Below are 12,282 nucleotides of genomic sequence, written 5' to 3'. Positions count from 1 at the left end.
TAAGTCCTTACCATTTTTGTTGTAAAGTTGAAAATGGCCGAGATATTGAGCAAAAACGATTTTTCCTTAAATTCAAGATGGCGGCTGATGCAGGGGTGGAATTCAGTCGCGATTCTGAATTTACACTACTATTGACCCCCCCCCCCCCTAAAGGTTAGAACAATAAAATTGTGGTCCCTATTTTTTTCCCGGTTAAATGACAACCCGACTGGGCTAATATTTGTTTCCTATTCCATTTAGAAAATAGTCTACTGCTATATCTCATTAATGTCATATATATATTTGATTTATATTATTTATATATTATTTGATATATTATCATTATATTTTATTCTTAGCACCTGTTTTAATTTAGGCATAAATTTAAAAAAATGCAGTTTTCTTAAATAACTGTTGGCCCAGCTATGATTACTACTACTACTACTAAAATGTACCACTCTGTGAAATATTACAAACAAATTTTGTTATATGCCCAATTACACTCTCTTAATTCTTTGTCTCCACGCGTTTTTCGACCCTTTACCGTTTTATGGATGGATTTTTCAAAAACAAATAATAAGATTAGTCAGTATAGAAATTTAACACAATTTAATTTTCGGAAATGTATGTGCAATATGTACTAGCCATGACCCGTCGCTGGTTATTGAACTGGAAGACATGTGGGCTGACGTTCGATAACGGTCCTCGAACTTCGAAATTTTGCCTACAAAAGTACTACAAAGCGATATCTTCATATTTTTTGGATAAAAGATACCGCTTTCGAGGTATCATTGGAATCTATTAATTTAATTTCTAATGTTACGTAATAATTGTTAGCAAAATTCAAATTAATTTACTATTCATATTTACACACAATAATGAGAACAAAGTCGCTTTTTGAATACAATAAAAAGTGTATTCATCGATTTGTAAAAATAATAATAGACGTTAAAAAACAAATCTGTATACAGGTAGTGCCATTAAATTGTAATAAATGAAATTAATATATTTTGAAATTTAATCTTTACTCTGTAAACTGCAAATCAATTGTAAAAAGAGAATGTTTATGTTTGTTTTAGGTTTTTAGTATAAATTGTTAGTGGTTTCCAAGATAGAGGGCATTAAAGGCTTTGAAAATTTCGCATTTTATCAATTATCTCCGAACTGTTTGAGGTGGATTGATGAAAACTGAGGAAATAATGTAAGTAATTAAAGGGAATAATTCGGTATATTTTTGTATACAAGGTGATTTCACTTTAAATACAGAAACTTCAGAAATCGATTAGTTGCCAAAAAATAAGTAGAATTTGCTCTATAAACTTTTTTCCTGTGGGACGTGGTACGCGAGATACTAGAGACTCAAGTTTAAAAAATATATATATTTTCCGTCATAACTTCAAATTGTGCTTAACGATTTGAATGAAATTTACTACAGCGAGTGATGTACCCAGTATAATATATTTTTTGATGATAATGTAATGCTTAGATCATAATAGTACGACTAGATGTCATGAACTTTCCGTATCGTATAGAGATAAAAATAATACCAGTCAGCTTTTTAAATGAATATAAAAACGCTTTGCAAATCCTAACATTTAGTCATAATATTGTAACGAAAGTTAATAAAACTTGTGCTTATTACATCATACTTTTGAATTAATTCTTGCAATTAAATTCAACAAGTAAAACTGGCGTATTCACTTAATTAGACCTATTATTGATTGTAATATTAACCTTGTGGCACTAACCAGTGGCGTTCTACTGAAGGTGCCGCTCCGTTTTCCCAAGAAAAAAATACACTACTGGCGGTTTTTTGTAGTAATAATGTAAAATTCATGAATTTAAAATGAAATTACATTGCAAGAAACAATTTACTTAGTTTTGGAATAATTCGCCGGAAAATATTTATACAAGTATGTAATGTGCGCTTTGTACAGCGTTTTGCCTAAATTTAATTTGCTCGACGCATAGTAACTTCAAAAAAGTTGCGCAACTATATTTTATCAGATTCATTAAAATAAGGACCAGTAAGGTTAATATCTGAGGGTGTGTTTAAACAATGTATATCAAAAGAAACTGGTGGTAGATATCAATAATGCAGGGGAACAGTTTTAACACTGGAAGAATATTTATTTACTACAGAAAAAAAATTATTTACAGAGAATCGATCAGTTAATTTTTCTCATACACATAAATGTGATTCCGAAATACTAACTTAAAGTGCTTTATAAGAAGTGATATTATGTAAAATAGATGTTATTGTTGGTATTGTTACCGTTTATACATGGGTCATCACAAAGCAGTTATCTCGACAACAGCCGGGTCATACGTCAGAAATTAAGTGGGTATATGAAACAAATAACAAAGTTACTGTTCTGTCAATAAAAACAAATAAATAGGTAACTCACCGGGAGGTTACACTCTCCCTAACCTTAGGATTCAAGGTATATCCTTCCATACGTTTCCATTATATCAATTAGCAACTGTGTATCATTCTTTCTTCAACAACTAGCTAGTGTCACCTGAAATAAGTCGAAGCTCCCGCGGACGCCAACTAGTAAGCATCCCAACTACCGGGTGTGTGAGTCACACTATTATTATTAGAAAAAAATACCCTACTCAACACCACTCAGTATGTGTCAATCAAAGCGCATGTAAGACCCCGTAGAACTTACAAGACACACTTTGAGGGAACCACAGCCATAAAGACCGGGAACACGTGGCATGCCCTGGGGTTTTCAAAAACATAAACGAGTATGGCATATTACTCACAAATTCACAAAACATTACACAAATATATTCAAGCCAGCACACAGATATAATAATCGACCTTATTCGGGCGCTGGCCAGGCACCACTGTCTCAAAGAACACCTCTCTCACTTTCGGCATCCTGAGCTACATCTTTGTATATACCCATAAATTACGTTATCTCAAGGGCACATAAATACTTGGCTGGCGCATTCCGTGTATACAGCTGAGGTTTGATTCAAAGCAACCACGATAGTTTTATTTCATAATAAAATATATATTGATTCGTATTATTACAGTACATTAAAAATAAACAAGTGTTACAATTATCATCTTACCCCTTCCTTCCTTCTATTTCTTTTCAATCTTGGTGAAATCGTTCACCTTGCACCTTAGGGTCATCTAAGTTATCGGATAAGTAATCAACGTGAGAATGCATAAAGTCCAGTTTTAGGCTATCGAACATGAACTCTGAAATTATCCAACACTTTCACTATTAGAGATTTATAATTGTGATTTTTGTGCTTGTTAAAGAAGCTTTCCGTTAATTATTGAAGCTTTGCCATGCATCCTTCCCAGTTTCATTTATACTCAACCCATAATATTCACCTTCGTTGTCCAAAGCCTTCCGGAATTGTTGTTCCATTGGTCACAAGATTTTTGCTTAGTGGAGGAAGCAGCTCTGTGGATGGACCCCGATAATTTTGTTGGTTACAGGGAAGACCAATTTCACCAAGATTTAAAGGGAAAAGTATCAGGATGAATATGATGGCTGGCTACTGTAGAATTAAAGGTTAAAGATAAAAAGAAAAACCCACTAGACAGCTCTTTTGAAGAGAAAAGTGTCCGCTACAAGCGAATGCATTGATTAAAGAAAGCTACCGAATAACCTTACTCTGAAATGTATACTTCCCCGGTGTATTTGTGAAACACTCTATTTTATGGGTAGAGATGGCATTTTCTCGAAAATAACACGCCAACCACCAAAAATTTTTTTAGGTGTATTAACCTTATTCTTATAGTTTTGAGTGTTTTGATTCCAAAAATAACATTAAAAACGTCATATCGCCCAACATTGGTTCACCTTGTAACATATGGAAAAACGCTATCAAAGATACTGGAACATCAATATGATGGACGATTACTGTTGATCACTTCACCGAGAGAGTCAGCAAACAGCGCATAAGAGAAAAGTCACATCAGGAGCTTTAAAAAAAAAAGGAAAAGAAAATATAATAAACCAATGAACACATGAATCCGTTGTAGAGTCTTGTATTAAGAATATAAAATATACTTCTATGTTTAAATAAAGTTTTGTGTGCACGTTAAAAGTTGATTACCTACTTTTCATTTTTATTGCATATTTAGAATACTTTGGCATATCTAACTAGATTGAATTGTTACTAAACTGAGGGTGATACAAATTAACAGAGATTTACCACCGCAAAAACTATAAAAATCGGCTATAAAGCATTAAAAAGCTTTTTTGAAGTATTTTTTGCAGGCCTGTGTAATGGGGACTAGTGCCAAGCTGAGTTCAGATTCGTGTTTAGCAGGTCAGAAAATATGGAGATAAAGTTATCAATTCAAGTATACAGGGTGATTCATTAACAATGGGAATATCGAAAGCTGAAGATACTACATGTGAATTGGCGCAAACATGCCTTATCCGAAAGTTGATAGTTTCGGAAATACAGGGCGTTGAAAGTTAAAATTTTAAATCGGTTTTTTGTGATTATTCTGAAAATATGTAGGTTAGGAACTTGAAAATTTGTGAAACTATATTTTTTTAGGCGACGAATAAGATGCGTGGTGTAATTTCAGCATTGCTCGTAGAGGGCGCCACTTACGACCAATTTTACCGAAAATTTAGTTAATAACTTTTTACCCTGAAACTTGATTCAAAACCTGAAAGAGCTATCATTTTTCCATTAATTATGTAATCTTGTTTCATTTCGGTATCTCGATCAGTTTTCGAGAAAAATCGATTTAGCGAACACTATGTTTTGATAATATGAGAAATTAAAAGCGAAACAAACCAAGTGTTTCTTCGTGTTATTACAATAATTAACAATAAAACAAATAAAATACGTAATTATGATTTAAAGTATTTGTTCGAAGAATCCACCGTTGTCATTGATACACTTTTTACGTTTTCTGAGAGATCTTCGAGTTTGAAACAACATATTGGGATTACATCTGACTTCTTTGGCAGCGATTTGTATTCTTTGCCACAACTCTACACGTGAACCAATAGACTATTTGTAAACTATATCTTTCATTCGAGACCAAATAGAAAAATCAAGAAGATTGAAGTCCGGACTTCTGGATGGCCAAGCAAAAATGCTTACATGGCCAATCCAGCGATTTGGAAAAACTGCATGAGCAATACTGAAATTACAACACGCATCTTATTCGTCGCCTAAAAAAATATAGTGTCACAAATTTTCAAGTTCCTAACCTACATATTTTCAGAATAATCGCAAAAAAACGATTTAAAATTTTGACTTTCAACACCCTGTATTTCCGAAACTATTAACTTTCGGATAAGGCATGTTTGCGCCAATCGTCACCATTTCGCGTGTAGTATCTTCAGCTTTCGACTTTCCCATTGTTAATGAATCACCCTGTATAGACCAGCTTCTATCACATTACGATCCTTAAGCATATTTGCAAATAATTAATTTTTTGGGGATTTGAGTAGCAGGATGTATTGAGAAATTATAAAATTATAGTACTGAATGTTTTTTATTATCTATACATGCAGACATAGTAAATTACAATTCATTAAAATAAACTAAATACGAATTTATCATATTGTTAACAACTGTTATTATTTCAATTTTTGATATCAAGTACCACAACAGTGTACCGAAAACGATGACGTGAAGAACACTGTCCAAAATCCAAAATCTGAAATAAAAAAAATAATGCATAATGGTAATGTTTGTTTCCAGTGGCACTGGAATTACAAAGAGCTACAAATATTTGAACTGAAAAGAAATCAATTTTTGGGCAGTGATTATTTTCTCTAGTTTATAAAAGAAAATTCTCTCCAACATTAGAAAATTTCTTACTCGCGATATTGGTCTAAAAGTGGGTGTACCTAACTGTGGCGTGTACTACGGGAACAATTATTATTACACCCCTATCATGTACAAAGGGTTCAGGCGTTAAAAAAACAATGATTTTCAGCCTCGTGTGGAATTTTACCAGTGGTTTCTACAATAAATGGCACAAGATCCGGATACTTTTCACGGATGAATGTTGTTTTACAAGAGGTGATATACTAAATTTCCACAACGTTCACTATTGGTGGATGCAAATTCTTACGTAGAGATCTTCGGTTCCAGCAACGGTTTCCAGTGAATGTGTGGCGTTGTGTTTTTGGTGACAGATTACTCGGTCTGAAAGTGTTGCCTGCACATTAAAATGGTGCTGCTTATTTAGAGTTTTTAACAAACGCCTTTCCGGATTTGTTGGAAGACGTCCCATTATAAAACAGTACCCAAATGCTCTTCATGCATGATGGTGCCCCTCCACCTGTTTCTTGTGCAGTTTGTGATTTTTTTATATAGGGACCAACTTCGGAAAGGTGGATAGGACGAAATGGCCCTGTACGTTGTCCAGAACGAAGTCCGGATATGAACCCTCTGAACTTTTTTGCTTAGGGATGTATGAAACAACGAACCGAACGCCTATTGTCGTTGTATCAGTTCAACAGTGTATTTTTGCTGTAGCTAATGAATTTCGATAAATGCCGGGAGTATTTGCACGTGCGGACTAATTTTTATCGTCGTTTAGAAGCATGTTTATTAGCAAATGTTGAAATGTAAATAGATGATGAATAAATTACTTTTGCAGCAATTTATTTTCCAATTATTAGGAACAGTAGGAAAAAAAATAAAACACTTCCATACTGAATTAAAAAGGACTCCATTATACCTAATCAGTATTATATTTGCAATTTGACTGAAAAGTTATATATATATTTATTTTTAACTTACATCATGGTGTTTCTTAATCCTTTTTCTAAATTGTATTCTTCATCAAACAGTAACTTTGAGGAAGATATCTTTGCTTGGCGACAAAATGCATATCTACCATCTGAGTTCAATTCAAAATAGTGTCCAAATGAAAACGTTTGTGTCCCATCCTCATCTACATGTTTCTGTAAAGCTTTCACTTTTGCATTTTTAAATTTCCATGAATTTCTCATAAAATGTGATAATGCCGTATTAGCCAAAAACAATTTCCGCTGAATTTTAAGAATCCTAAAAATTAAATATGAATCGTGCACTAGATTGGAGTGGTCGAGCCTTCTTTAATTTCTTTAAAAAAAAGAAAGGAAATATACAGGGTCCCTTAAATGACACAAAAGTACAATGTTCTAAGCCAAAAATTATCTGTATACCAAGTTACTTCATTTAGTCGCTAGATACATTTTTAGTTCTTTTCAAACTCTTAAATCGGATTCTAATTAAAATGTGTGTGTTATTATTGGTATACAGGTGACTTTTTGACATAGTAACCGAAGTAATTTCATTTTCTACGAAATGGGAAATATAACAACTTCAGTTTTTATTTTTCTCTCATTACAAGTTTTTTGTTTTTTGTAAAATTGTTGTACACTTAACAGTTTTTGAGGAGGGTAAAATAACCTATTGTGAAACCCATTTTGAAAAAATATTGTAATATAAAAATAGAAATTTTTCAAATATTATCTAATGGTTTTGTTGAATAATCGCGGTCTATTTTGAGAAACAAGTATTAAAAGTATGATTTTGTAAATCAGTTTTATTAAAAACAAAACAATAATAATATAATAACTAGCAACTGAAAAGAAAGAAAACGTCTCCTAATACGAGACTGGTCATATACATAAGTAAATTACCTCCTAAACGGCTATTATTAAATAGCTACTACTAAATAACACCAAGAAACACTTTTCATTTATTTAAGATAACATTACCCGATTTTAACATTATTTCTACAAAAAACCACCAGTGGCATATTTTCTTCGTGGGAAAATGGAGCGGCACCTTCAGTAGCACGCCACTGGTTAATGTCAGAAGGTTAATATTACATTCAATAAAAGGTCTAATAAACTGAATACACCATAGTAAATTTCATTCAAATCGTTCAGCGAATTATGAAAATATGACAGAAAATATTATTTTTTTTTGGAAAATCGATCAGCCTCTATCTCGAATACCACATCCCCAAGGAAAAAAAATTATAGAACGAACTCTACTTATTTTTTGGCAACTAATATGTACCTGCAGTTTCTGTATTTAAAGTGAAATCACCCTGTATATTTCAAATAACATTACTTTTAATAAATTAACTACTTAAAATGCAAGATAATGATAAAATAAGTCGTTGTCAGCTATTTTTGCACATTGGTTTCACAAAAGCCTCATCTTCAGTCAAAGTTTAATTGTCAGTTAAATCTATGTCTAGAATTAATTTACAAATAAAGTTATCAGGTGAAAAAAAGACGGGCTACTCACATTTAGGTATTTATAGAAATAGAAACTTTACTGTCATGACATATATACTCATGTAATTTTTGTTAACACTGCTATTTTAATTTGCGTAAAAATTCTAGGTTTATTTCAAGGCAATTCCCAATATCCGCACTATTCGCAGATATTTGATATTATCTCAGCAACTTTTTACCCATTATTACCGAGTCGTTACCTCAAGTTTCAGTCTACGTCCAACATCTTCAGATATAATAGGCTGGGGAGTAAGCAATGTCCGTTTTTTTCAAATTTAAAAATTCACATGAAAATTAAACGGATTGTCAAATTGACATATGTCATTCTAAAGAGGACTTACTTATCAGGTTGTGTTTTTGGTTGCTTCGTTAGATTAATTTTTTTGTGAATTTTCATTCATTTCAAATGGAATGTCAAATTGAAAAAATTGATCATTTTCTCATTTGCTTCGTTTTGTTTTTAATCGAGCCGGTAAAGCCACTCAAGCCACTCATTTAATAATCTTACGAGTTGAAAAACTTTTTTTTTCAAATGGAATGACCCATATTATTTGTCATGGATGAATGCAAAAGCGAATGCCCTTTCGACTGATATAAGGTTGTCCATACGTCCATACTTATCTTTAACAGTGTTCCAGAAGAATCAGGTTCTTTTCTTAAGTCCGAAAAAGTAACTTTGTAATGGCGTGAAGAAGGTCTTGCAAAACCACTTTTCTCTCACATTTTATCAGGCCTGAGACTGAGAGTGTCAATATTTACTGGCATGTTTAAAAAGTTATTTGACAAACAAAAGTAAATCACTATCAACAACTAAAACAAAACGCAAAACGAAACAAATTGAAACTCGAAACACAAGGCGAAGAATACTTAGACCGCTGATTTACATCAATTGCTCGAAGTGTCCTCCATTTCGATTAATATACAAACGAATTCGGTTTTTAAAAGACTGTTCAACTTTGGTCAGCATGTCTGGCGTATTTTTTTGAAATGCTACTGTAATGCGCTGCCACATATCTTCCGCGGTAGTTGGTGGTGTAACGTAAACTTTGCTTTTTATAAATCCCCATAAAAAGAAGTCGCAACTTGTCATATCTGGACACCTTGAAGGCCAACTCACTGGTCCCTCGCGCTCAAACCATCTGTTGGAAAAGTTTCGTGTAAAAACTGACGAATCGCAGCGATATCGTGAGGTGGAGCATCATCATGTTGCATCCACATTCTTCGAAATGTAGCTAAAGGAATGTCGCTTAACAAATCTTCTAGAGTGTTTGTTAAAAAGTAAGTAAATAAACTGCTTGAGTTAGATGCCGGTCAAAAAAGAATAGTCCAATGACATGGGTTCCCAAAATTGCTCCCCACACATCTAAAGACTATGGACTATGGTTGGCTATGAGTTGTAAGGAATTGGTGAGGATTTACTGTCATAATAGTGGTAATTATGACTATTCGAAACCATTTTTAATTTAACATCTCAAGTGCCCACTGACAAAACTCCAGTCTCCGCTGAAAGTCTACTTTTAGTAACTCTTGGTGTAATTGGAAGCGATAAGGATGTGCTGTGCTGTACTTTTGTAAAATCCTATGTATCGACGTTGTACTAATACAATTGCAAGGCATTCTTGACGCTGTTACGTAGCTACTTTTTAGGACTTTAGAAAAGAACCTAATTTTTTTGGAAAACTGTTAAATATAAGTATGGACAACATTATATCAGTCGAAATGGTATTCAATTTTGCATTTACCCAGACAATTAATATGGGTCTTTCCATTTGAAAAAAAGTTTTTCAACTCGTAAGATTATTAAATGCAGGTCTCGGTATTTCCGAGTCTGAATAACGTACACGTTTTGCTCACAGATGACAAGATAGAGTAATTTATGCTAAAACGAACTGTGAAAACTGCAGGTTTCAAACTATTACGGTTTAGATTACTGGGATAACACATCTTTTATCTTAGCGTGCTACATTTAGCGTAAGCTACTTTGTCTATGCATGATTAAATCTTTTATAGTTGACACGTGTCTACACAATTTCTACGTTAACACGGAAATGTTTACATTTTCTATACCAAAATTATAAAAAATGTAATACATATAAAAAAATACAGGTAACATGTGTATATCGCATGAAAGAGGAAAAAACAAGCAATTTGTTGTAGCCACAGCCTGTTTCAATGACAATATTTTTTTGCCCGCTAGAGGGCGCAGCAAATTACATACGACAGTTTAAAAATCTGTTTGCATTAGGTGAAAGATATCAATTTTGCCATGACATTTTATTAAAATAAGTTTTCTCTATCTCTTAAAATAAAAATGTCAGACGGCCCTAAGCTTCCGGTACCTTTCCGATTTTTTTATGATTTCTCATAAAGTTGAACATGGATCTCAAATTTGTTTCTACGAGTATAAAGGCATCAAAAAATACAACAAAAAACATATAAAGATTTTTGACGTGCTTCGTATATTAAGCGAGATTCATAGGAGTGGCCCTTTTATAGTAGACAGCCTGTATAAACTGTTTTCTTATTTTGAGGTGTTCTTATCACTCGTCAGAGGTAGTCTGACATGTCGGGGCACCCTGTATATTATAAAATAGGAAGGGGACAATAATGAGGCTAGACCATTTACTTACATGGTTTTCTTTCCAAAAGCCTTTAGTAAACCATCAGCAACTAATGCAGGTATCAGATGATATAAAAGAAAATATGCATAAAACTTGTATAAGTTATTTACCATTGCACCTGAGGGATACCAAAATAAATTTGTATACGGTGCGTCCCATACTGATTTTCGGCCATAATCCAGTATTTCTTTGTAGGTCATGACTGTCTTCTCACCAGCGGCAGTGTTGTAGACTGGAATTTCATCCGGGTCCCTGAAATGAATTTAAAGGTAACTTTTTAATACTGTTGATCTTATTCGCTAATTAATGGAGTATATTTGTGTTGTTTAATGTTGCAGCATATGTGAACTGTAATAAAAAAGTAAAGGACTATATGGAAACTCAGAAACACTGTCCGGTTAATGTAGGACTCCGCAACGGTCTGCGAACTGCACTTCGTCGGAAAGCGTTCTGTATAACGACGCGATGCATTCGCAGCATTTTGCTGGCATTCGTCGTGGATTAACAATATATCAACAAGTTCTTTGCACAACTTTTAATAAAAAATTAAATGAAATACTGAATGATATTTATGTCACGCTAAATATAGTGTCCCTACAATATTTGCTGGGATAGAATTCCAAGAAAAGAATAAGCCAATAAAGTTCTGTTATCGGATCTACAGTAACAATTTATGGCGGCGTGCCTTGAAATTATCCGCGTTATTTTCAGAAGATTAATATACAGGGTGGACCGGTACAAAAAAGTATAGATGAGGTCAAAATAATATCAGTTCTTCATATATTTTTTTTCATACGGGCCTTCGTTAACAAGTTACGGGCCCACAAATGTGAAAACTAAAAAGTTATTTTTATTTACAGTCTCTAAACCATTAACGTCAGCATGATGCAAATTTGGTGATCGATAACATATACGTACAGCTTGTTTTTGACGTTGGAAGTGAAACTTCATTATGTCCAGAACGGCAGGGAAGGACTATGCCTAATGGTTAAAAATCCAGAATTTTTGCATAGATTACTATCGAAATCTGCCTGTATCAAAAATAAGTTCCTTGAAGAATTTGCCAACGATATACCCTCTTGGTTTAACTCGGTAAAATTAACGGTTTAAGAAATATTTGTGATTTTGTTTTTAATTTTTAATTGGACATAATTATGTTTAGCTTCCATTGCTTTATGCTCAAGGGCATATATTTTTCTAATGTAAAATTGTTATGATTATTCTTAAAAGATTGTTCATTGTTTGTTTCACGTTAAAAAAAATATATATTGTCGTGGGCGCCCCGACTTTACAATAACGAGTTCTTTATTTCACATCTAACTTGTTTTTGTAATGATAACGTTGTTCGAAAAATATAGATGTTTCATGAGAAAAATTCTGTGTATGTTTAGCCTTCATTGTCTTACGCTCAGGGGCGTATATTTTTCTAA

General features: G+C 33.2%; 1 protein-coding gene across 1 annotated transcript; it reads right to left on the bottom strand.

Annotated features, from left to right (window-relative positions):
- Positions 1 to 5,477: 5,477 nt before the first annotated feature.
- On the bottom strand, positions 5,478 to 11,097 carry LOC108916297 (fatty acyl-CoA reductase wat-like). Its single transcript, XM_018722511.1, has 3 exons — positions 10,862 to 11,097; positions 6,736 to 7,002; positions 5,478 to 5,641 (listed from the first exon to the last, which is right to left on the bottom strand). Exons 1-3 carry the CDS (start codon positions 11,050 to 11,052, stop codon positions 5,506 to 5,508), a joined length of 594 nt encoding a protein of 197 aa, XP_018578027.1. The 5' UTR covers positions 11,053 to 11,097; the 3' UTR covers positions 5,478 to 5,505.
- Positions 11,098 to 12,282: the final 1,185 nt, after the last annotated feature.

The sequence above is a fragment of the Anoplophora glabripennis genome, unplaced genomic scaffold, assembly GCF_000390285.2.
Source record: "Anoplophora glabripennis isolate ALB-LARVAE unplaced genomic scaffold, Agla_2.0 scaffold2039, whole genome shotgun sequence".
NCBI lineage: Eukaryota > Metazoa > Arthropoda > Insecta > Coleoptera > Cerambycidae > Anoplophora > Anoplophora glabripennis.
Note: the sequence above shows the minus strand (reverse complement) of the source record. Positions and strands in the feature narration are given on the sequence as shown.

Bases quoted from the DNA above. Each gene is read 5' to 3' on its own strand.
- LOC108916297 (XM_018722511.1), bottom strand. From the start codon at position 11,052: ATGACCTACAAAGAAATACTGGATTATGGCCGAAAATCAGTATGGGAC. The intron at 7,003-10,861 runs GTAAGTAAATGG...TTTAATTTTTAG, and splicing joins GCTTTTGGAAAGAAAACCAT to GATTCTTAAAATTCAGCGGA. The intron at 5,642-6,735 runs GTAAGTTAAAAA...TTTTTATTTCAG, and splicing joins GGATTAAGAAACACCATGAT to ATTTTGGATTTTGGACAGTG.